This window comes from Apostichopus japonicus, chromosome 2, assembly GCF_037975245.1.
Source record: "Apostichopus japonicus isolate 1M-3 chromosome 2, ASM3797524v1, whole genome shotgun sequence".
Lineage (NCBI taxonomy): Eukaryota > Metazoa > Echinodermata > Holothuroidea > Aspidochirotida > Stichopodidae > Apostichopus > Apostichopus japonicus.
Genome location: NC_092562.1, coordinates 16006064 through 16032813, shown reverse-complemented (window position 1 = coordinate 16032813; position 26750 = coordinate 16006064). Strand labels below are relative to the sequence as shown.

The 26750-nt window shown below is 35.8% G+C and overlaps 1 protein-coding gene across 3 annotated transcripts in view; it reads right to left on the bottom strand.

Annotated features, from left to right (window-relative positions):
* LOC139979729 (ras-related protein Rab-3-like) overlaps window positions 1-26750 on the bottom strand; it is a 60598-nt gene continuing 33848 nt past the window's right edge. For all 3 annotated transcript variants that reach the window (XM_071990793.1, XM_071990789.1, XM_071990788.1), the window contains exons 3-5: window positions 13237-13355; window positions 9321-9445; window positions 1-7561 (exon numbers count right to left, since the gene is read on the bottom strand). In XM_071990793.1, the coding sequence (XP_071846894.1) occupies window positions 7374-7561; window positions 9321-9445; window positions 13237-13355 (432 nt within the window). In that variant the 3' untranslated portion in view covers window positions 1-7373. The remainder of the gene's footprint in view (window positions 7562-9320; window positions 9446-13236; window positions 13356-26750) is intronic.

Here is a 26750-nt window from a genome sequence, read left to right as displayed (position 1 = left end):
TTGTTTGAGGGAATTAACTGCTTAATTTCTTTAATATCTGGTAATTTCACCATATTATACAAACACAACAGAACATGACAATATTCCACAAGCCATATTTCTAAAGTTTATTTTTTTTACCTCAAAACCCCAATAATGTTATTAAATATCTGAGATGTTACACAAATTCTTCTTTTTTTTTCCACAAATGATACTTATATATATTTTAATATTTAATACTTCATATTCGACCAATAAATAAGCAGCAAATACAATAATAATAATAATTGCCTAAAATATGTTAAATTGACAGAATAATACAAAGAATGAGAGGAAAAAAAACAAAAACAAAGAAAGAGAAAAGTTAACACTACTGAACATCAAGTTGTACTATCTGTCATGGCAGAGAAATATTAGTTGTGGGTGGTTACATTGAAGTTATTTATATTGAACTAAGACTCATCGAAAGGATGGAAGGGTTGTTTTGATCTCCAGAGGCAGCAACATCACATAAACGTCGATATTTACACGAAGATGACACAGTGTTTATGATTGGATAGAAATGTTGACATCTTCTCAAATATATAACAACAACAACGAAAAAATAATTTTCCATCCCATGTTTGAATTTCAATAATGCCGATCCCCTCATAACGCGTTGTCACAGAATGACTGCACAACGTCAAGCATCACAATTAAAATTGATGGAAAATTACGTTTTTGTTCTTTTAGTACATCAATTCTGTTATCTTAGAATATGTTCAATAATTCAAGAAGAAGAAGAAGGGGGAGGGGGTGGATCCAAAATAAGGACATATCTTTCAGTGAAAGGAAATTTGCGATCCCAATCAATCACCTTCCTAAAGATATGTTTTCACATTTGTATTTATTCAATTCTCCTTGAAGAAGTTAATCTTACCCAGTCCAAATCAGCGAGTACTGACATTTTGTTGAATAGATGAAAATTATTTTACCATCTTGGAAAGATCATCAAATTGCACAATTTGAAAGAACATCAATGGTTTTGATACCTTTGAATTGCATAAATTAAAGAGGAGGAAAATCAAACAAATGCCAGTTTTAAATTTTGTTTCTTTACCATAACTGCATTCATTTCAATCGCTGTGCACATTTCCTTTTTGACAACATGAAGCTTCAAAATCGCATCAGACATGCTTAATCCCAGCTGTCATAAAGGATCACACCTAATGCTTAATGCTTCATGAATATTCATGTCCAGAGGTAAAAATACATCTCTAGCGGTCTAATTAATTTATATCAAATCAGGAATATAAATGCCAGGGCCAGCGAGACGAGTATGGTGGCTACAATATAATCTAATGTTTATTCAACCTTTAGATACTCTTCTCCTCTTACGCACACACACACACATACATAAAAAGCAGAATAATATTCCCCCACCCCCCCCCCAAAAATAATAAGACAGTGAGGGAATATGTCAAATGTAAGTAAGAAATGATTAGAATTCTTTTGGCCATGAAAGTGATAAATTAGACCGTCAAAATAGCGAAAGTGAAAACTTCATATTGCAGAAGAGAAAATGTGATTAGTCAGTGGCAGAGACTGTAATGAGAAAGAAGATGCCATGAGGAAAAAATGTATTAAAGAGTGAGCCATAAATTATGAAGACATTTTTTCATGTGTGATATACTGAATTGAATCACATCATTTTCTATTGCAGCCCAAAGATGATTTAAGTGATAAATAGAGAACTCTTTCTTTGTTTCTTTCTTCGCTTTAATTATTGAAAACAATAAAAGGAAAGAACTATGATTATTGATTGCACTTTCTTAGAATACACAAATTGCCAAACTAAGACATTAATCTGTCACAGCACCCCCCCCCCTCCCATCCCCCTCCCCCTCTCATCTTATTTTACCTTTTCTCATGTATCATTCTGTAGAAAAGAAGCAAAAACCCATTAAATGTTATTTGGCCGTCTACGTTCATCTGCCGAGTGGCTATCAATACTGTAGATGATGGATCGCTTGACAATATTTCATATTGTACCTTCCCGGTAGCATGGAAATACTTTCCGATAGACTCACATGACATCATGTTCCCCTGGATAACAAATATGTTTCATTCCTTCATTCATTTAATATTTTGGTTTGAATAAATAAAATGACCAGTGACATTTCAAGAGCTCCCAAAAAATCCCAAAAATTCACATGTGAAAGGGTTATATATGGAATATTTAATTTCACATCTGTGTTAGTTTAATTAACCTAAAACCATGAACCATTTTCATATAAGATGATACAAACATTTACGAAGGAAAAAAACCAAGTTAAATAAAGGTAGTTTCATTTGTTAGTATTTTTGCTACAAAAGTACTTACTTCTTCAGAGTATAGTAAAAAATGCAGAACAATGAAGTTATATTTGTTTCTAAATAATAATGATTTTTTTTTTATGATATCATGTGGCACGGTGACTGTGAGGAGAGGAAAGAGGTTGTCACGAAATAACTGTAGTTTGACGACTATAAATTTATGAATGGCTCTCAACATTAAAAAAAAAAAAAAAAAAAATGCATTTTGACATATTTTCTACAAATTCACACAAATGTCAGTTACACTCCCTCTTTAAGACATAATTTCATTTTTCTCCATCCCTAAAAGACTAATGAATCTACTTAACTTTCAATTAAAACGATCATACAAGAATTCTTTCATTCTCTAAATAAAATATTGCAATTATACCATAACTGGTTTTGATAATAGACGCTACCATTTGTTTTCCCCGACAATTAATAAACTATTGATGAAAATCATATCCATATGAGGGAAAAATATAATACATAAATAATTTTTTTTGTAAAATGTAGCCATTTTTTCACCCTCCATGAAATGTTACTACCTTTTGTTTGTATTGCTGTGTAAGATATAAACTTGACATTCAAATGGGACTGAATTTTTTGGTTACCTCACCATCTTAGACAGACACAAACCCTTGAGAACAATATAAAATAAAATAAAAGAGAGACACAAGAGGGGGGGGGGGCAACAGAGAAATTGACATTAACTTAACATTATTATGTTAACATTTTAACCTAACATTATTAACTTAACATTATAAGTTAACATTAAGGTAACATTATTTAGTTAACAACTTGATATTAAGTTTAGATAGATTTCTAGAGAGTAACATCACTCTTGCAGGTTTATTAAATCTTTTGGAACTAAACCAAATTTTAATGATATGCAAAGTTTTCCCCCTCAAACAATAGATTCCCCTTTGTTGTTTCCCCATCAATTCCATTGTTCTAAATATACATCATACTTTCACAGCTGTCTTTTTTATATGACCATTTTTTTACTGTTATACTTTACCACGTCTGGTGCATACACCATTTTGCAGTGTCATTTCCAGTTTTCCACTAAATTTTCATTTTCATAAGGACTTCTTCACGAATGGCAAAAGTGATATTTTTTTTTGGACGACGAATAATAAAAAAATGGACCTTCACCTACAAACTATTCCCTTTATTCCTAAAAGCAGATTTGACCAAGAATGGGATCAAAGATAAATCTATCCAAGCCTTATCACTTCAGCGGTTTTTGAGTCGTTGGTTTGACTGATGACCTATCTAATACTTCACGCAAAGTGTGTTTACATAAAATCCTAGTCTTTCAGATGATAGTACTCTAGCTACTGCCTTCGTAAAATGATAATGAAGAAACAAAATAGAAAAGAGAACGCTCAATTTCTCTCTAAATGATCGACCATTAGATCCGTAAAACCACAGAAAACTCCATTAGGACTCCAAAATAATCGATAAAATGGCCTCAATGGACAAGTCTCAGCGAAGACAATTTCAAGACGATTTGACGGAAAAAGCTAGTGGAATTAGATTTTTGTTTCCTTAGTTTCATTCATAGTGTTGGCATTCTTATGGATTTTTCTGGGCAAAGTTTTTGATGTAGAACAAGTCTTCAATTTAATCTGCTTAAAAGTATGTAATGCAGCATTCTTGATCATATGCCTAAAAACGAAATTCTTATTTTATTTTGTACAGTAGTATGCTATACATCATGATGAGCATAGGTGGGGGGGGGGGGAATGGAGGGGTGAGAGGCATCGCCAGAAAATTCTTGGAAGAGACACTGAAGCACTTTTGCCTCTGTGTTCTTTTAATTATTATGAAGAGGTTGCTCTGTTTTTTACAAAATTGACAGACAAAGAAAAAAAAACCAGTATCCAGTAGCTCAAGAGTATGTACGAATTGTTTGGTACTCAACTTACTGATCCTGATAACTGATAATAAATCATCATCTAGTTCCAAAATGAAAAGATTTTCTGCACACCCGACAAACAACCACAAGCTATCAAGCAAAAAATCACACATTATGTATCTAAATCAATGATGTTTGGGGACATCCATTGCATAATTTACAGCAACGAGGTAGCAGTTTATCAATGCGAACAGACTGGTTCTAGACATGTGGCCAGTAATTTCTATTATTACGTGTAAATTCTCTAATGATATTCGCTGAGGTATGAGAACACATCCATCTGTTTACAAGACCGTGGCATACTCGGTGGCATATTTTTAATTAAGGGTTTTATCTCTTGGTTCGTTGCTATGGAGATTAAGGAATGAGGAAGATTTAAGAGATATCCGAAATGAAAGGGAATGTGATATGATCAGAACATTCGTGTCCCGAGGCAGTGATCTCTGGCATTGGTAATCATGTTCATTAAACATATCTCTGATTATAGAAGCAAGAAGAACAAAACCTAGCCTGGACCTATAGATGAAAGCAAATTGCAAGTTGTTTCAATTGAAAAGACAACAGTACTAACTGGTTACAATTTACTCTGGAGATATGATAGTGTGAGTGTAACAGTTGTGCAAAGACATGTAAGAAACCTTATAACAAAAAATATTTTTTATATAAGAGCATACTTTATGCTGAGGGAGCTAAGTACTTATTACAATTATCTTTTAAACACAACACATTACAGATAGAGAGAGTGCGATAGTTGTGCAGAGCAGGTAAGTAATAAGTACCCAGCACTGTACAGTATTGGATCTCTCTCACTCTCTATCTTTCTAGCATTTAACAGTATATTTAGCACATTCCTACACCTAAACAGCAACCCACCGATACGTACACCACAAACTAAAATACCTCTAGTTCTTGTCAAAGTAATATTCTAATCGTTTAAGACCATATGAAAGTATACACCGCAGCAGCTTTCACGTACCACATTTGTATTCAATACAGTACCTCCGGAACCTAGGTTCCGCGCAAACATATTCCACCTTCATTATAATCAGTTTAATTTCCTAGCGGAGAAAACACACTCGAGTATTTTCTTGCACAGCTTATTACAAACGACAGCTTCCCTTCGGCAGTCCACTTACGCCGAGCAGTCATGAATATACCGCAACGCGCAAGACGGGATAAAAAAAAAAAATCTAACACGTTGATTCCTTGGGAGAGGTAAAGCAATTACGACTGGCAATATATAAGCCGTCCCTATGAGTGTGCTTCTGATGTCAAAGTTACCATGGCGACCGTATCAAGTGTGTTGCATTACTGATGAAGAAAGTACTGCAGTGGATGATGATAAGGTCATGCCTGCTGTATACAAGTGTGACTTGCTCCATAGGGGAATAAAAAAAAAATACCCGACCAAACCCAGCGATAAAATTTGCGCTTTGAGTGTGTCTACGATAAAGAATCCGTCTCAGCTGAGACAAAAATAGGCAGCTTAGTACATTGTTGTTTAGTTTTCTATTGGCTGAATACAAAGTGATGCTGGCTGCATCTGCAATAAGGAATGACAAGTATCATTCCAAAAGATAAACACTTCATCTCTTGAAACAATGGAATCAATCGGAAAGATATGACGACCACACGATCCCTTCGTTGTCGACGTCCATCGTCATCGGCATTCAGTGGAAATATAGGGTATTTTAATATCTCTTTTGTCAAGTTTGGTTACAATGGAATCTGGTAATAATATTGTGTTTTATGTTTCAGAGAGAATTACTCTTAGAGAATAGAAATATAGGAGAGAGAAAAAAAAAAGGAGAGAGAAAATGGAAAATGGGAGAAAACTCTCCAACGAGGTGTTTGTATACACGAAAATGACTCGTTTGAAAGTAGTTTTTAAAAAAAAAAAAAAATGGAAAAAGAAACTATAAATTGCACATCACTTGTTGGGAATGACTACTAAGTCAGAAAGACATACTACTGCAAGAGATCTATCATTGGTCCAGAATTATAGTTAAAGTAGCTCGGAAAAAAGTTGAAAATTGAAAGCAAATTGCTTGAACCAGACTGCAAAATTGCTTATATGGTTTAAGTCAAATCATGCATGCTTCAACCTATAACCTGTAAATTCATGTAACAAATTACAAAGCATCTTGCTTTTGTGAAACTTTTTACTTCTTAGGATATCCTAGCTAGAATACAAACTCAAAAAGCTCGTTTCCATGGTATCCTTTGTGTTATGAATGAAACTTAATCCGGTCTGTATTCTACTTCACGAACTTACAGCTCTCCAAATTTCTAAGATGTGAACAATTTCTAATAAACGATAAAATATAACTTGGATTGACGGGCTCGGTAATACAAGACATGCTAAAAAAAGAAATATGACGCAAAAGCATCTGCTGATGGGAGCAAAACTCACGACAGAAGAAAATGCTGGAATGAGCTGACAATAATTTATGGTGGTACTGATTGAAACGTTGGTACTGTCAGTTACAATAGTACTTATCTATAATAAATATGATACAAACTACATCTGTTGACAGAATCATGAGCAAAATGAGAATGTCAAAAGCATCGCCATGTTGCTATTCAATTTCCAAATCATACCTCCATTTTTGGAAGAAATGAATGACCGACTGAGAGAGAGTTGGAACAATCTAATAGCACAATCAATTTTACAAACTGCTCATAAGATATTTTATCCTTTTGACTACCATCTCTGTTTTCTATTTTGTTTCTTTACTCTTCAAATCTTGGGACATAACGTCAATAAATCGGTTTAACAATTACCGTAATATAGTTACTGTAACGTCGTCATAAGATCATGGGAAAAAAATAATAACAAGAGAAAAACTAACAAAAATTCCTTTAACATAAATTATAATACCCGAACACAAACACACAGCATTATTAAAAGGCAGTGTCGTTTGAAAGTGACGCTGCCAAAACTGTAAAAACAAAAGTTGGGTTACATTTTTGTGTAATAAATACAGACAGAGAAAACGTTAAATGAAAACGACCCCATTGTAGACAGGACAGTTTCGACTGTGAACTTTGCACATACTATTTCTTGTGTGTATGTGTGTGTGTACGTGAGACAATCCGGGAGGTTTTAGTGAGATGTACTGATCGCAGGAGAACTTTAGCAAGCACAGTTTGAGTCGGCTGGAGATTTGCCTGGTTCTGTTGGAGTGATTGTGGGAGTTGGACGCAAACTCTGGTCTGTGTCGATTGTTTCCGACATTTTGTCGCAGATGATGTCCACGAGTCGCTCGAACGTCTGCTTCACGTTGATGTTCTCCTTTGCGCTTGTCTCAAAGAATTCAAGTCCTGAGGAAAACGAGAAACAGAGATCGGATGAAAACTTTAATCTATGAAAATATCATTTTCATTCTCTAGGGCTAATATTTTGATGAATTTTCACACCAATATCAGGTTTTATGACATTTTTCCTTTTACCCAAAAAGGTGGAGGGTATACTAATGGGGTAATACTGGATTAAAGTTGCATTTGCATCAGTCTGTAGTGATTGAAAATTTCTTACTCACTGTGGAGCTGGAGAAATGTAATTGTAAAGGACTGCTTGGTCTCTGTGAGATGTCAGAACTGAGAGCTAAAGCATCCTGATTATAATAGTTCTCTAGACACTTTGGAGGTTTGAGAGGGATGTAGGGGGGGGGGGGTTGGGGGAGGAGGTGAGAATAAGGATGCAGTAGACCAAAAGTGACCAGTCACTTTTGAAGTGAACATTTCTATACCACCCACCTTCTTCTTTTGTTTTGAGGAATGAACCTCTGAACATCTGTGGCATAACGATTAAATGGGCTGGACTACTTAGTCTATACCTCATAGACCAACACTGGGTGAGACCATGCTAAGAGTAAACAGAGTCGAGTGAGGGTACCGGGGTTGTGAGAAGACAGGTGGGGAGTCATATATGTTAATGTTACTGTGATGTTCCAGTGCCTGAAACACACAACACTTCATGTACGTGGCTACATATACATAAATCCCAGGCTGGCACTACTACTGATGAGGTATACCAGCCTGTTTCATTGCTTTCTATCACCTTGAGCATACTTCAGTTCCGTGACAGCTGTTTGAGGTGGATGCGTACGTACATTTGCCCGCAAAAGATTCTTGTAGTGTTATCTTTTTTACTTTGCTGACTTTGTTCGAGCGTAAATCAGCGCAAGTCGTTTCCTTCTTCGACATTCACGAAGGAGATCCCTAATTAGATTTGTCTAGATTGCGACACATAGCACTTCAGTAAATCAGTGGATCGCAAGACTAGGTACAATTCTCCTGCTTTATACATTTCATTCCATCCCGGAGGGTTTGGCGGGATGGAGACACCTGCAAAGCCAGAATAGCTCAGGTCTGGGAAGACAATACACATTTACCTAGCAGACTAGATATTACGGGGGATCAGTGAGATACTCTGAGCAGAGTGTGCTAGGTTTAGTCAGTGTGTATTGCTTTGAAAGTACAAAACGACTTAAATGTCTCAAAGCCTGGAAGAGTAATCTAATATTGAATTCATAACAGGACAGACCCAAATTGGCAACTTAGAGACAAGACAGTTGGCTTGCAGGTCCCCCCCCCCCCACGCCCGAAAAAAAAACACTCTTACTCTAACTAATTAAGTATTCAAATACTTCCATTTAGGTATATGCATGGATCATGGACTGGCATGGAACCACTGTTTCATAACAGCACTTTCAGAGAGTGGAAGGTAGAATCACTTTCCCAAAATAGAACAAAAAGATACATGCTGCCCTTGGAAGAATCAAACTAGAAATCTTCATCTTCACGCACAATATGAGAAATGTCAACACGAGTGAATGCAAAACCCAACTCGCATTATTGTAAGCTAGGTGGAATGGATGTATGTCTGTTGATGGGAGATAGGAAAAATGGAATCAATACTGCTATAAATATACCAAATACCATGATCAGAGGATTGTGACATGTTTATAGGGCACCGGGTCACAATTGTTCCATCCACTACCCTATCCCAATCCCTGAACCTCCCTCCCCCCACCCACAAAGTCCCCCACCTCCATCCCTGAAGTTTTTAAATTCTTACCTAGTTGATCAGCCAGCTGCTTGCCTCTCTCTGTTGAGATTACCCTCTCATCCTCCATGTCGCATTTGTTTCCTACCAGGATCACTTGAGCGTTATCCCAAGAGTACGTCTTAATTTGAGTACACCTAGACAATCAGAGAGAAGATGAAAAGAATGTAACCATAAACAGAGACAGAAAAAGTGGGTACCCTTCAAATGAGTCCTCAGTCCTGACACTGAAAGGTGGGTACCCTTTAACAATGAGTCCTTCTTCTTAGTCCTAATTACTAAACATATAAAGTGAAAGACTCTGTACAGTCAGCATAGTCCATTTAGATCTGTTGACCACAAAAACAAATTTAATAAGTGGGCCTCGGCTCTGTGGAATTTTATCAAAGAGTTTATACTACTCCTTCTAAAAACCTCAAATCAACATTGCAGTTCAGTTATTAGCTTATATTGTCCATTTTCATTAAAAATTATAAAGAAAAGTGAAAAGTAGGTTTTTTTTTAGATTAAGTCTGACATTTGATACGTTTGTAAAACCTTATTAATGTGTCTGTCATGTTACAGTTTTCTGCAGACTAATCTTAATATCCATTTTAATTTAATACCGGTTGAGTGGACCAACTGCTATAAATTCACGTTAATAATACTGGTTGTAAGAATATTTTTAATTCTCTAAATAACGCTAGCTTTAAACCAATCACTGTAACTTGAAGTCATTTAATTACTCATGTTTAATTAATTTATATAATCTTATTGCTTTTTGCTTTTCATCATCTGTAGAGAAGAAAGCCAGTACAAAGTAATCATACGTATCAGTCCGTGTGTCATCAAATATCTTCAACTTCAGAATTGACAGTAGATACTTTAAAAACTAATAAATCATACACCCCAAAGGCTCTTCAAAACTCAATTCTTGCCTAGCGAGCTATCTTTAATTCTGTCATAGACCCATGTGTAGGGAAATCTATGCAAAACTCAGAGTTCTGATGCATTATTTTGATCATGAACGAACGTTATCTTTTTGTACTGTCATGCATTTCAGAGAGAATTCTGACAGCAACCAGCAGATGGGGAGAAGTGAAGTGAGACTGCAGACGACCTTTTGACCTTTCGTGTCTTTTATATCTCTAGCCAGAATGCATTGCAGCTCAGCTATTATTGTCAATTTCGGAAAGGTCAAACTGTTACCTTTGATAACAATTTATAACACATACTGTCTAGGCAACTGACCTTTCACATTTCCCAGTCTAGATATTTCATTAATTTTTCATTTATTCTCAGTACTGTACCTCCTCCCATTTCCGACACAAATTCAAATTCATTATTCTGAAATGCACGGGTACTTTTGCATATGGCATGGTGGTGCTTATAGTTGTTTGATGTGCATTGTAAACTAGGAAATGAATATGGAAATACACCCTTTAACAATGACTTTTGGCATGAAAATTCCTTGTAAATATGTAGCAATATGTCAGATATATGTCAGAATCATATCAGAAAACACTGTTAGCAGTACAGGTTGTATTTCCATACCACTTTGAATTTTGAGAAATGACCCTTGAACATCCCTGCAGGCTCATCAATTAAAATGGCTGGACTACTTAGTCTAACACTGTGTTCAGATGGGATAACGTCATCAGATAGCGGTGTGATGACGAGGGCGTCGTGAGGTCAACGGCCAAAACCACATATGGACGAACTCATGATCATGTTTAATCAGGATAAGTAAAGAAAAGTGCATATGAACACTCTCGTGATCTGATAACATGTTTATATGTTCTGTCTCCATGGTTACAAGGATATTGCGCCTCAGGTGGGAATTTCACAAATGTAGCATTCCATGGAGACTGCATTGCAGAAACAGCACTTGCTTTTTATACTGTACAATTACTCTATTTTTGTTTTGCTAGGTTTGGGACTGTAAAATTTGGCTCTCCTTGATTAAACAAATAACAGTTATTTCTTAAACAAGCAGGAGTATGGAAAAATTAGTTCTGCACTTTATATCTAGGCTGAGCCTGGAATCAATCATTTTGCTCAAACAATTTTTTTTTGGGGGGGGGGGGAGGATGGGATTACAAATGTTGGTTGACATCTTGATGTACAGAAATGCCAGTCCAAATTTTTTCCCAACGGCAATCAAACAAGATTAATCCTACACACACAGTCGTTCACGTTGAAATGTAATGTTTAATATCTAAGCTTGAATTTACATACATGAATATACAAAATAGATTTTGCATACATTAGGACCTTTTGCAACATTTCAAAGGGTCCAACAGGAAATAATACAAGACAAAAAAGTCCTTTCAGAAAGTTCCAACATATCAAGTAAACCAAAGTTAGCATTTATTCCTTCGTTTCCTTGTGCTTTCATACACTGCAACACTATCGGGTATATTATGCGGTGTACATTATGAATTGTAAAGTAGGTTTTTTCAATAAACCCAGAACGAGACTCTGAAACACCTATTGCAATCCCTATCGAATGAAACCTGTCATGATGACATTTCCTGAACACTTAAAATGCCAGAGAAGACTGCTTCTGAAATTATTTAAGTGACACTTGGATGCATCCCAAGGCAGAAAAGATGATTGCAGGCCACTACTCCTGAGTGTTGGTTGCTGGCAGACAATTTCAAGTTTTCGAAAACATGTGCAGCTGAACATTAGATATACCCCAAATTTGCTCTCTGTAAACAGTAAGCGTGCCACTGTTGTGCTGAGACATGTAAGTCAAGGTAAATGGCTAGGTGAGAGCATTTTACGAATGTAGCAATTTTATTGAATGGTATATTAATGATAACTGTATTTGATGATGTGCTCAATTCCACAATGAAATGATCAAAAGGCACCAGTTAAAATTATTTTAACAAAATGAGATCCTTTATAGCAGGGTTGTCCAACCTACGGCCCGCGGGCCACAGTCTGGCCCGTCGCAGGGTTGCGTCCGGCCCGCCAGAGATGCTCTACGGTGCAAAATTTTAGTGAGCAGATTTATTGATAACAATTTGAAGCTATATAAACAATCATTCGAACCTTCTGGGTCCAAAAAACTGCATACAGGTCAGTTTGTGTAACACTCTTTCAGCGGACGGGGGGGGGGGGGGCGGCTGAACTTTATTCATCTGTTTTATCAGGAAGGATAATAATTCAGTGCGCTCCGCGCGCAGTGCTCACATTTTGTTGCCTTGGGCTTCGGGCAAAAAATCGAGCGTAGGGTTCATTCGGCCCCTTCCTTCATCATAATCATTCCATGTGGCCCTCCTCTGCAAAAGGTTGGACAACCCTGCTTTATAGCAACTTTTCTTTACAGGATATTACTGGTCTGAGGTGGAGCAAAAACCATTAGTGTGAATCACTCTTTTCTGTATCACAAATGTTTGGAGAAATATTGTCTAGTAATCTTCTCTATCTAAACAGTCATTCCATCCTATAACTTGCACATTGCATTGAGAATATGGTATGTTTTATGAAATTTTCTAATTTTATGTGACTTGCAAACCTGCCTAAATTTAAAAATTTTAAGAGACCTTCAAACTACTATTCTTAAATTGTGGATTTTCCCCCCTACAGCACCTCAATTATGAAGGAGCAGTGAAAGAATGAATCAGTTCTTAGACTTAGACCAGTTCTTCGGGTGGATCGGAGTCTATAGACTGTAAACGAGACAGTCAGAGGAATAAAGGAAATTATTATAACAAAAGTGTATTAATATCAAGAACAGAAGTCTAGGAATTTATAAAGAAATATGGAAGAGCAAAGCTATTATTCGTTAGAATGGGATTCAAGCCACCGACCTATTGCCCTGAGTTGGATGTACACTAGAGGACTTGTATTCCGCTGGAGGTCACTGAACTAGTTCAACATCCCACTGGAACCAATAATTTATTTTGCTCATTTAACAAATTTAATATTTATGTCTTACCAGTCCTGTACACTGCTAAAAGACTCTTCATTTGTTACATCATACATTAATATGAAACCCATAGCACCTCTGTAGTATGCTGTTGTTATTGTCCTGTATCTCTCTTGACCAGCGGTATCCTGAAAAGCAAAGAGAGAAAAGGGTTTAGAAGTTTAAATCTTTCATGTTAATTATGGATATAAGGATTAGTAATTACAATATATTAATTCTTATATTTGTAATGAACAACTGATTGGGGAAAATATACACAATGGAAAAGAGAAAATAAATAGTTAATAATTGCTTCTTTTCCAACTATTATTGTCTTGAGATGTTTTTCCCTATGTTCTGGTGTTTAATGGAACAGACCAAAGGCAACGCGCAAGTGTCATATAGCAAATGACTTGACACTACCGGTAGACAGAATGAATCAAAGAATTCCACAAAGAATGAAAACACACGCCGATTCAGGCGCATCAAAATTTCACACCTGAAACCTGATGTACTGTACAGTAGATCTTATGTATGGTAGATTCAGCAGAGAGTGATGACCTATAGGTCATTAGGTGCATAGCATAACAATGTATGTTGTAGGTATGGTAGATTAGAGTGCATGTGTATATGGGGGACAGGTAAGAGAGGAATGATGTAGATGAAAATAGTCATCCATCAAAGCAGTCTTAGCTATAGGAAGTTGCAGAGAAACAAGTTTGGCAAACATGAATATATTCATTATACATGAATATGATTATCCATGATATCCTCAAATACCATGAATACCATGAATATTCATGAATACACATGAACTTATGAATATACATGAAAAGATGATACATGAATATACATGAATATATACATGAATATTCCTTCAGTGACAGGACTCTACATGTGAAGAGTAAACTAGAACTGCAGAGGCCTGACCAGCAGGCTAATCTTTGGCCAGTATTAATCTGGTAGCCAATCGCCAGGGGCTGAAGATGTACATTGCTATTTGAAAGTCGAGGTAAGGATGTTGCATACTAGGTATTATAGCATTTATAATAAACTCAATACTGCTCAATACAGTATGGTATTTATAAGCATATTACTCAAGAGGTTAGCAAATACCTTAAGGTAAGCATATTACTTTACTCAAGAGGTATAAAGCATACTTCTTAAAAGGCTTCGGAAGCAGACTACCAAGAGATACACCCAAAACATGGGAATTAGGGTAGGGGGGTGGGGGTGGGAAGAGGATAGCTTCGTCTACATAGGCGAATGCGTACTTTTACCAATGCAAGCCATGCAGAAGGGTATCAAGGCCATTCCCTACCCTTGTAGCAATTCCACAGTAGCTTTAAAGCAAATGCAAACAGGTTGGGTCCTCTGATGAGTCAAGAATCTTACTAACTGATCAGACACTGAGAGAGAGGCAAACTATGAAAACCATCTGCATCCCACATCTTAGTGTGGTGTTCCTTTCAATGACCTTTGACATTTTCAACTAATTGAATTAATATATCTCATGCTCTGAAATCCCTGGGAAGATTCTAAAGCCTCCCCGGTAGAAAAAAATCGCCTGAAGATGCGACTGGAACTGTTCCAATAAAATGATATAGATAACCCCTATATTGTGACAGTATTTGTGTATTTCATTTATTTGCAGAGGCCCTCTGGCCATCAATATAAGAGATGCCAGTCAATTTGTCTCATCTTTGCCTCCATCTTGTTAAATATAATATATCTGCTTCCTCGTTAGATGAAGGAAGGGCACGGTGTCTGACAGGGAGATCTGGACGTATTGGCAGAGTGTTAGAATACAGAGCTTGACTTAATTCTCTAGTGACCTCAAGTCATTCAAGCTGGATTTGTAAAGTTATCCTCTTGCTTTCGGTGGGCAGCAACAAGACCAAACCATTCGAGGGCTAATCAAAATACGATCAAACTAAGAATTAATTCATACAATTTTCATCCCCAATAAAAAAGGCTAATTATGAGCAAAATATTAATGATTCCATTCTGTTTTATTCATTGTGTCAGCCAGACAATTTTTGATAACATTAAAAAAAATTGTAAAAAAAAAATTGAAAAAGAAATCACTTTTCCAAATTGTACATGGAGTTAATTGGTTTCATTTTATAGTCAGGGATGGAAAACCAGAACCTTACACTCAATACTGTACGTACAGCGTATTACAGCTGCAAACAGACCTCACATTTGATGAACATTTTTGTGAACAGCCTGAAAACCTGTTAAGATTTAGAAGCTCAGAAGTCAGAATAGCCACAATTTATTCTCTCCCTCCTGATATTTTCCTACAGTGGTGTTATTAATACACTGAGTGTAGATAATATTACAAGTGGAAAGATTTTCAATCGACCAGAAACATCTCTAACCAGCAGGGGCAAAAAGAAAGAAAGAAAAAAAGAGGAAAACAGTTTTATCCAGGATGACTACAGATGTCTGCCTTGCAAGCCCAATTAATCTACACCAGACAGATTTTTGTTTTTAATTTACTTGATAAATTTATCTGTCTTTTACAATTATCCCACAATGCATTGTATCACTACATGACAGTTCACCATAAGTATTAACACCTTACATTATTTGTCATTTACAGTAGCCTCTGAATAAGATCCTGCTAGGATTGAAACGTCAGGCCAACTTACTTTTACAGATTCTCTTACACAGGCTCTCTAGTGGATAAGCAGTTTGCTAACAGTTTTATTTTATATTGAGCTTACATTATTAACAGCTCACTGAGCTATCTACTTTTAATGTGTAACATATCTGCTACAAGTTCAGTCACATCCAAATTCTAAATGTCATAAGTTCGATATTACAGCTTATCCGATATTGGGCTTCCTCGGTTCTTGAAGTGCAAATGGGTACGGCCATGTAAAGCAAACAATTCAATATCAAATTGCTAGATAAGAGAGAGCTTGATTATTTACACGGTGGTTTGGTAACCTTTACAGAGAAAACAAAATAAACATGTTATTCATGGTAAAAGGTAAAGACAAGTGTTTAAAAGCAACCTGTAAGGTTTTGTGCATAATGAATTAGCTACTACATCAACCAGGTATTAAGCAACTGAATGCACAACATCTTTCCCCTTTACAGTTTTCTAACAAAGTTTTTAATCGGAATGGACCAAAGATGACAATTTTACTGGCTAACTATACATGACAGTTGTTTAACACACTATACACAGCTTATTGCACCAGCTTTCGAGTGTATAAATTAAGCCATTTTACTTAACTTTGCTTAAATAAAGCTCCTTTGTAAAGTTCACTTATAATACTTTAATAACCATAGTCCCTTGAGGACAGGCTGGGAGAGCAAGGAGGGGAAGAGTGTGATAAAGGAAATTGAAATTGTATTATTAAAGAAATTTGCTCCCATTTCATTACTTGCTATCCCTGCTTTGTACCCCTCTCCTCCCCTCCCCCCCCCCCCCGGCCAAGAAAACAAAATAAGGTCAGTAAAAACTATAAAATGAAAACCCTGACCTATTTCTAGCTGGCTAACTTAATGAATATTTACCTGGACAGACTACATTTATATGATGACAATCAAATCATGATTTCACTGTGAGCACAACAGTGACAAATCTACAGTATTTTAACACTTTTCCACATATTGCAAAAGCAATGCTTTAACACTGTCACTCCTACTGAATCATCCCGGTATCCAGTCATCGCATGTACAGTGTACCGTGTACCCACCCTCACATACAATATCAGTCATGTGACACACCCATGATGAATATCATGAACTTTGGAATCCAGTACTGATGCATGTATGTTTTATTGCTCTTGCTATATTTGCAAAATTACATATTGACACTTCCTGATGCATTTATTCCGGTAAAAATTGGAATCAAAGGTTTTTGGAATCTGTCCTGGTTTAGGAAGATCACAATCAACATTATATATAGTTGTATTCTAATATTTTGTATTTAGCTTAAAGTAAGGTGACCAGACGTCCCCGATTTTCGGGCAGTCCCCGATTTCAATGTTTTGTCCCAGATTCCTATTTAAAAAATATGGTCACCTTAAGCTTAAAATTCAACATATATTTGAAAGAGGAGGTTTTGAAAGTCTATAATGATTTTCCTATTAAGTCTGATACTATTAATTAGTACCAGTATTTCAAGAGATGACCAGTGTCTCACCTCCATTGGGTAGTGTCACATCTATATTTCATGAATACCAGGGTAGATACATTTCAAGTTGCTCTGTTCAACTAGGTTCATATGGTTTTCTCAGCTAGACATAACCGTGTTGATAGTGTTAATGCAGTGTGACATGAACAGCAGTTAATTTTTTCTCATCTGCCTGTTGTGCTTGAAGTGATATCCATTTAATTAAAACAAAAGAAGAACAATTCTGTCTCTCCAAGTACCCACCCCCCTGGCTCAACTTTGAAACATGTAATTTTGTTAAAAAGTGGTTATATACCATAACACCATTAACACTGACAGCTTGATCATCTTCAGAGGTGAATACGTCCATTAAGTACAACTATAAACTCTATAACAGATGGTGATGAATATTTTTTAATTAACCATGTTCTATTGACCAGTTGCAAACCACAGAAACACTATAGTAAGTGTATCATATAGCATACATTAAGTATATAAGGTGTCATTGAACGGCACACTAAATAAGTAACGATCAATTGACTGGCCGTACACAAGCTATAGCTGGCTCATCTGAATATGACAGGTGTGGTTCAACTGTATGATAGTAGTACTTAGGTACTGTATGCACATGGAGTATTGGAACACCAGTTTGAGATTATTAGTTTTATTATGGTTAATATAACACATGTTTTGTGAGTAAATGGTGCAAGCAGGATGTTTTCATTGGCTTTCTGTCAAACTTTAATAAAGAGTGCTAAGAACACATTTACCATTGCATTGTTGGCTATATATATGTTAAATGATGGCTAGATATCAGTTTCTTCAATTCTTTATAGTGAAGCAACATCAATAGAAAACTAGTTTTTGAGAGGGGAGGTGCTTTTTTTCTTTTGCAATTTTTTTTTTTTTAAGTATCGTTGAACAGATGAATTATCAATAGGGAAAATAAACTGAATAATGTATTTCAAATATATTTAATTAATTACTAAAAGTGAAAATATGATGAACATGAAGGCAGATTTTATACAAGTTAATGAAGAATGGGATTACTGTGCATTCTTCTTTTTCTAACGAGGTGTAATGTGATGAGAGAAAAAAAAATTCTTGTTAACAATTTATTTCTTTCAAATTTTGATATGCTGATACAAAGACAAATAGTGCTTCATGGCAATCCCATTGAAATTCAAATCATGGTAATTAACACACACAGCCTTAATGTACATAAACATTGAAACCACAATTGAGCACATTACACCGCCCGCCCGCCCCGCTGCCCACTATTTGAAACAAGCTAAATAAACAAATATCATTCTCTTGCTACTGCATTCCTTTAAAGTTATTACCGACAGTTCGAGAGACAAGTTGGATTTGCAAGAGCCCAAATTTCATAAAACTCAGTCTACTTGGTTAACATACTTATATATATGGATGAAATATGACCAGTTAAAATAAAAGCCACTCTACATCTCCCCAATGGTATTGATTTTTCCCACAGTTTTTCAGGCGTCCTTCGGGCTGCATTATGATTCACGACAGAGCCTAGAGATGAGAGTATGGCATGCTGATGAATTTTATGCTGTGAACTGTAAATATTTCTGGCAACACTAAAGTGATTAATTAATAGTAATCGCCTTTGGGTTTCTGACAATATGGTATTATAATGCTTAATGTTGGGAAAGGAGGCAAAAATTTTGTTTAAGAATTTTACAGTTAGGGCATGCATGTAAAGCGTATGATTGTGTGATCTGAACAGATCTAGTGAATGGTAAATTAACATAGTAAATGTGCAGAATATATATATATATATATATATATATATATATATATATATATATATTTCTATATATATTTCTATATATATATATTTATTATTGTATATATACTGTCAACTGCCTGCAGGCTCCTATTCATCATACAAACTTTATTACTTGATGGTGCTAATAAAAAAAAAAAATTTTTTAATGAAATTACATACTTAAATTTAAAGGAGTACATCATCCTGCCTAGTAGAAATATACATATTCAAAAGATGATCAATGACAAATTAAAATCTATTTATGAACATTGATATTTCTTCATCGTTGTATGATTTAAAATAAGTGAAAAAGAGGAAAGACATTTTCTAAACTATTTTAATACCACATTTCAGAATTGAGGGAAACAACTGTTTCTCATGACATAACAAAGCATTCAAACACAAAGAAAAAAAGAACAACGAGTGATCATTTTTTTTTCTGCTGTAAATGATTTCATATTTAAAGTGAATGAACTATGGAAATTATAAAACAATGGAAAAGAGCAAAGAAATCATATTTTGTTGAGCACAGGCTTTTGAACTGGTCAGGGACCTCAAAGGTTTCAATTTCTCCATCTTTTTTTTTATTAAATGTTTCACATAGATTTGTGCTCCTTACAAAAGGTTATGGATTTACTTGAAACCTTTCCATTTTCCTCCCAATGTTACTAAATATTACATTAATACTGGAGTGTCAAAATACAATGCTTCAAACTGTCACCTGAGAAAACTTAATTTTAAATTACAAGCCAACTCAATATATAGTCTTGTTTCAACTGATTTACAGTATGTGAAAGAAAATGTTTTTGTTAAGTACCGATTTAATTTTGAGATTATTTTGGTACGATTTTACCTACAGCAGCAAGTTGACAGAACCTGTGATAATGCTACACTAACTGCTACAGACAATATATATATTTTTTGCGTTCATTCCATGATGCGAGGGACACTATCATGCTACATAGCTGCTTTAAGTTGCTCTTTAAGAAGCGGAAAAACCCACACAAAGATTTACTTGTCTCGTCTAAGCTTCAAGACTCGTTTGTCAGAACGGATTGAGAGGATTTACGGCTTGAGAGGGATGAGGGAAGTTTTAGATCAGTAGGTAGTCTCAACGTCCAAGACCACTAAATCATCTCGAGTGCGCAACCACCATTTGAAACTGTACCTTATAAAGCTTTCCGTGAAGGATTCATATCAAGTTATTTTATAGCAAGTGCAAACTGACTCAGGACTAGAAGAGCATTTTACGAAAGTTGCAGTAGCAAACATTTTACAACATGTTTTCATATAAGTACACTTTATAAAGTGACACAGAAGCATCTAAATATTCCAAAACTTAACCATCTAGTTTCCAAACGCTTACTACACATTTTCAGTCTTTCTTTTACAGGTTTTGAGAATATCTTTTTGCATCACGGTAGTCATCGTTTGTTTGGACAATGTTTGTCTCAGGTTCAAGTTGATATCATGGTGACATATAACCTTATCACTGGGCAAATATCAAGTAATGATTATGTTTTTGCTCCACTCTGAAGCCTCTCTTAAAGGCTGCATTACTTTATTGCGTATGTAGGAGGCTCATAGGTAGATAGCTTATCACTAATGTCATTAGACCATGTACACAATGACATGCACAGTTTCCATATTGCCAAAACTGCCTTGACTGCTTATTCAAAGAGAGCTAATCACAGATACCTAAATTTTTCAAAGTTTAGATGTTTACTACATATATAATTAAATTCAGAAATAAATAAAATTTCTAGCAGAAAGCTACAGCATAGATATTTTGTCAGATATATATACTTAACCGAACTCGAAAAATAATGTTCTGACTTATGATTGGTCATTATTTTTTATATTATCATAGAATAGAAGTCTGCAACATTTAGCATATTATAGCACATTAGTATGACTACTCAGGCTGCATAAATTTCTACCAATGAAGTCTAAATTTGACAAGTTTTGACCAACTCTTCTATGTGCGGTTAATACTTAATAGTTAACGAATGTGACAGCTGAAAAATAGGCTACAAAGTATTAACATGATTCAATTGATGATATGATTCATTTAGTGAAAAAATTGGGTTCCATGTTTTAATTCATGAGACTCTATCTTAGAGTGATAGTTGATTGATCCTTAACATTGTTTCAACTAGAAAAGTTAGAATTTGGCCAAATATCCCATTGAGTTTCTTTCATGCTGAAATCTGCGTGGTAAAATTTACTCAATGACAAACATGTTCCGACATTATTGGATGTGCAATTAAGCTATATTTATCTTGACATTAGCAATTAAGAGTCATACTCTACTGCACGTTCATGATTAAAAACCAATTCATATTTTTTTTGGCCATTCATCAATGTTTGTGGCTCTTGTGTATATGCAGTACTCAGTAAGTACTTAGGATCTATGTCTACAGACCATGCAGTATATACAGTTGGGTATAAATCATTGATTAAGTGTTGTTTTAACTCTCAACAATAAAAATTCTGCTGGCAGGCACTTCAACCTGGTAAAAATATTGCTTGTACACAAGTGACTGCACCGAATCATACTAATCGTGTGCAGTACACGACACCTATGTATTAAGCTTTGTATACATACATAATGTGCACTTCAACAGTGTACAAGACAAAATGTCAACCTATTCATTCGTTCACTATGGTTAATTAATAGCAACAGAAGTTATAGGAATAGAATCAATATGATCATGCACTGAAACCTATCCTCCTATCCTTATTAACTGTTTCCTACCCTTTCAACAGTCCCTGCATCTCCCACTTCCCACTCATGACCATACAATACTGTTTACTATCCCTATAGACCTGTATGGTGGTTCAACAGTCCCTGCATCACCCACTTCCCACTCATGACCATACAATACTGATTCCTATTCCTATAGGGATGGTGGTTCAACAGTCCCTGCATCTCCCACTTCCCACTCATGACCATACAATACTGTTTACTATCCCTATAGACCTGTATGGTGGTTCAACAGTCCCCGCATCTCCCACTTCCCACTCATGACCATACAATACTGTTTACTATCCCAATAGACCTGTATGGTGGTTCAACAGTCCCCAAATCTCCACATTCCTATTTCCATTAAGAAGTATGATCACCTTTGTCTATCACTTTTATTCAAAACAGTCAATACTATAAACCATCTATGAATTTCTACTTTCCTATAAACAAAATCTACAGGATTTTTTCCTCCATTTTTTAACTTTCCGATGACATTTTCCATGTACAAGCGTGACTGTGAGTAAGCAACTATTGTTTAAAATGCCATCCCCACTATCGTGATCTTCAGTCTACACAATTAGACGAAGAATGATACTGTAAAAATCTCTTTATAGAGAGCAGACTGTTACATTTCTCAATGACAGCATGGACTGTGATCCTTGGAATTTTCAAATTTCATGCTGGATTGGGTTTCTCTCCTTTCTACATATTATACTTGGAGAGAGAAAGGAAAAAATCAACAAAAAAGTACAGTTAATTTATGATTCATGTTGTGACAACGAGGGACACAGAAAACTTGAGAAAAGAATAGAACCGGATAGAAAATGAGGCAAAAAGAATAAGGTAAAATATAAGCTGTAATTTCTGGAGTGAAAATTACCAAATTAATAAAATTGATTTTACTTGCTCCTCACTCTCTATTGATTCCAACATTGCAGACCTTGATATATATATATGTATATAATATGTGATATATGATATGATATCTCTGTTAAATTAATTAGTCGTTTCATTTGATACATGTTGACATGAATATGAGCAACGTGAATTACTGGAATGGACTTTGACTAAAAGGCCAATTAAGTACTTGGTGAAACAGTCTTTATTCCTGGAATCAGGCTTTATAATTCTGCATGACGGCCATCCCGGCCAAATTAATTGCTTGCTGGCATATATATGACGAGCTACCTATGTGCTTCATATCCACAACAAAGATTGCCTTCTTTCCCATGTATTCAGTCTGTGTAATTCAGTTCTGAGGCTATTCATATCAAGTATGGATTGATACTAACACCTTCATTAATCACAAACATTTGGGGGGGGGGGTGAAGGGGAGGGAAATGTCATGGGAGACCATCTGACCTAAATCTTTCACGTTTGTTTTAATAATGCAATTTCTGATATATACATATGATCGGCTCTGAATGAATTTTTTATGCAGTAACAGACTCGTCCTAAGGATACCGTACTCGTGTAACATTTCGGCCATGTTTCACACATTCATTTCATTTCAAGTCAAGCCTCACGTTTTCATCTCACGTTTGTCCAAATTTTTCTTTAGTGCAGCATTTACAGAATTTACAGCATTTTGGTGTGAATAGTACCTACTTTATGAGTGACCAGGCCTCTTTATGCAAGTACTGACAATCCTTTATCGATCTGCAATAACCATTGACCTGAAAGCAAATGGAAAGGCGCTGCCTCGCCGACATCACACTCCCGAAGACACAATATTCCGAGAGGAAAGAAGAAAATCTAGTGCCATGCCATTACTTCCTCCTAAAGGAGGAAGCTATGCATGATTACACTCTGTAGTCTTTGAAGAACATTTTAAATTTAAAACAAAATTGTGAAAACAACTGCTGTTTTGGCTTCAAGGTTATTTTGTTTGATGCATTTTTGCCTAAGGCTCAGTGAACACAAACTAGGTTGCGACTGCCTTTAAGATATGTACAGTTTTACCACTAACATCATTTTTATATTTCAAAATTTTTATTGTCTGAAATATCCGACAGGCACAGAAACAAAGTGATCAAGTGTTTACACAAATGTGATTGATGCAAAGTGTTTCTAAAGGATCAGTTGTCTTTTGGACGAAAAAGGATTTTGTTATTTTCGTTATAAAGATTAACTTGACTATCCATGAGGCTTGTCCTAGTCCTAGTATGGTAGTGAAGATAGTTGTATTTCATGGCAGTATAATAACACTATCCACCAGGTACAGTAAACACTTCATTTATCAGTGCCTCATTCTTCCCGTCCAAAGAGGTGTAATAAGCTGTATTCAAATACTTCAATACATAGTTTTGAAATGTATGTTCAGTATGAGCACTGTACACCCTCTCATACTGCTATGCCTAGAGTGATAGTGGTAACATTCTTAACACTGTACACCCTCTCATACTACTGTGCGTAGAGTAATAGTGGTAACTTTCTTAACACTGTACACCCTCTCATACGACTGTGCCTAGAGTGATAGTGGTAACTTTCTTAACACTGTACACCCTCTCATACTGCTATGCATAGAGTGATAGTGGTATCTTTCTTAACACTGTACACCCTCTCATACTACTGTGCCTAGAGTGATAGTGGTAACTTTCTTAACACTGTACACCCTTCGAGGCAGGTCACTTCTAGTCAATGAGCCATCTCTTCACTCTTCCACCCAAAGTCCCTACAAGTCATTGCTAGTCCAAGGCAAATGAGTGAGGTTTGGTAAGTACAACATAAACACAACCTTATGATACAGTTAACATTCCAACCTTAATTCCTACGCAAATATCTCTCGACAAGATAAATCCTCCGTGAAAATGTGTACAAATTAATTGCTGAGTGGTTGTGTTTGCTTGTTTGTTGTTTGGTTTTGGTTTCTGGAAAGTACATAAATTTGTCACAAATTGACACCTCTCCTCTGACATTAATGTACACACTACTGTAACTACATTTTGCATTCAAATGTATTTGATTGCAGTTGAAGCTTCACTGCAAATGTAACTGTGCAGCTTCTTTAAGTACCAAACAAAAACAAACATTGATGTGAATTTATGAAGGAAGACTCTTGTCAAAGTAAATTCCTTTATTTAATTATGAATTAGGTTTATCAATGTTGACCTGCCTTTCCAGACTTTCATTTCACGCATGAGAGACTACCTTGGCTAATTTTCTTTCTGCTATAAGCCTGAGTGCCTCTATGTTGTTGAATGGGGTTTCATGCAAACACTTCTTCTAGTTTTTTACTTTTCTTTTTGACATTTGGAATTCATGTGGCAATGTTTACTCTTTGCCTCGAAACGTGAGAAAGCGAACGAAATCTTTCTTCGATCGGTTCTGGATACGGGAAAAATACTTTCCCGATGATTATTCTCTTTGTCAATCATGGTTAAAGATAGATATATGTATATTATATAGAGATAGTGTTTCCAAAGTTGCCAATCACCGGCGAACAGGAAATTGAAGACGGGACCAAACCTCAAAATAATCTCTAAGTACATACTTGAGGAGACGGGCAAGATTTCTGGCTTCTGTTCTAGCAAATCTTTATAAATGAATGACAGATGTTCCGATGAGATGATTCAGCAGCTGTACTGTCTGGGTTAAAATGTGTTGGTACAGCCAGCGATTTGAATTAACAAACACCAACGATGAAATGATAGACAAAGAGGTCCAACTGACATTCTCAAAAGATGATGTTAATTAAAATATCGACAAAATAAAAAAAAATTGTCTTATGAAGATATCAAGGAGCCGAGCACTTATCTTATTCTTACCACGGTGCATTCTTTTGCACTTAATAACAGAACTACCACATTATAAGCTACGCCCTAGGTTGTCTGGATTGAGGGGGGGGGAGGAAGGAGGGGGATGGGAGTTTGGTTGTCTGCAAATGTGGTGATGAAGTTGATACAGTGAAAATTTAGAAAGGATCTGTATCTGGTTACAACCTTCTCATGGAACTAGGAAAGTTATTAGTGATTTCAAGCAATGAAATCTCATCGTTCAGCAAGATGAACTGTTTACTTTTAGCAATTTGACTATTTTCATCACCATGGTAATGATGTAATACGTAGCTATAATCCTTTTACTTTCCATACATTTTGTCTTTTAAAGATCTGTTGTCAACAATCTGTGCCTGGAAAGCTTGGAAATAAATAAAGTGACATCTTCTTCTTCTTAAGCTGGATCCGCTACAGTATTTGACTGTTTGTTCATTTCGATGGAATGAAAGTTACTCATGGGTGTCATTTGACATATAAATGAAGGTAGTTTTCATCCAAGACCCTCAGGTCAGCCAAAGGTTTTCCCAGAAATCAAAGCTGATCAACCATGCAAATCGATTCTACGATTTGACGTTCTATGAAGGGTAGGAGAATATTTTGTGGATGCAGCCAGCAATTGTTTGGTCTCTGTATCTATAACCTTGTTGTTTGCACTGGGTTGTGACTCTATCACCGTGACAACTGCATGTTGAATACAATCATTCAGGGAATGAGTTAGTCGACTTCCAATTTGGTGTAACAGCTTTGACGGCTCTGACTTTTGGCTCTTATGAAATACCACGGATTTTCTGTGTACAAAGACAACCATACGTCTTCACCCTTGTGTAACAGTCTGCCCATTTTGCATAGGATTTTGCTATACTGTACAGGATAAATCATTCCCAGCTCATTCATAGCTGGGTACCCTGCAATCTAAGTGAAGACATTGGATACAAACAGGTGGTATATAATGACCACTTGACTGCTTATATGGATAAGTCATAAACAACCCTAGCATGCCATTCGGCAAGTTGTCTGTGTAATTGAAGATAATACTTGAGACACTATAGTATCCAAAAGGACCTGATCGACGGAGAACCGCAATTTAGA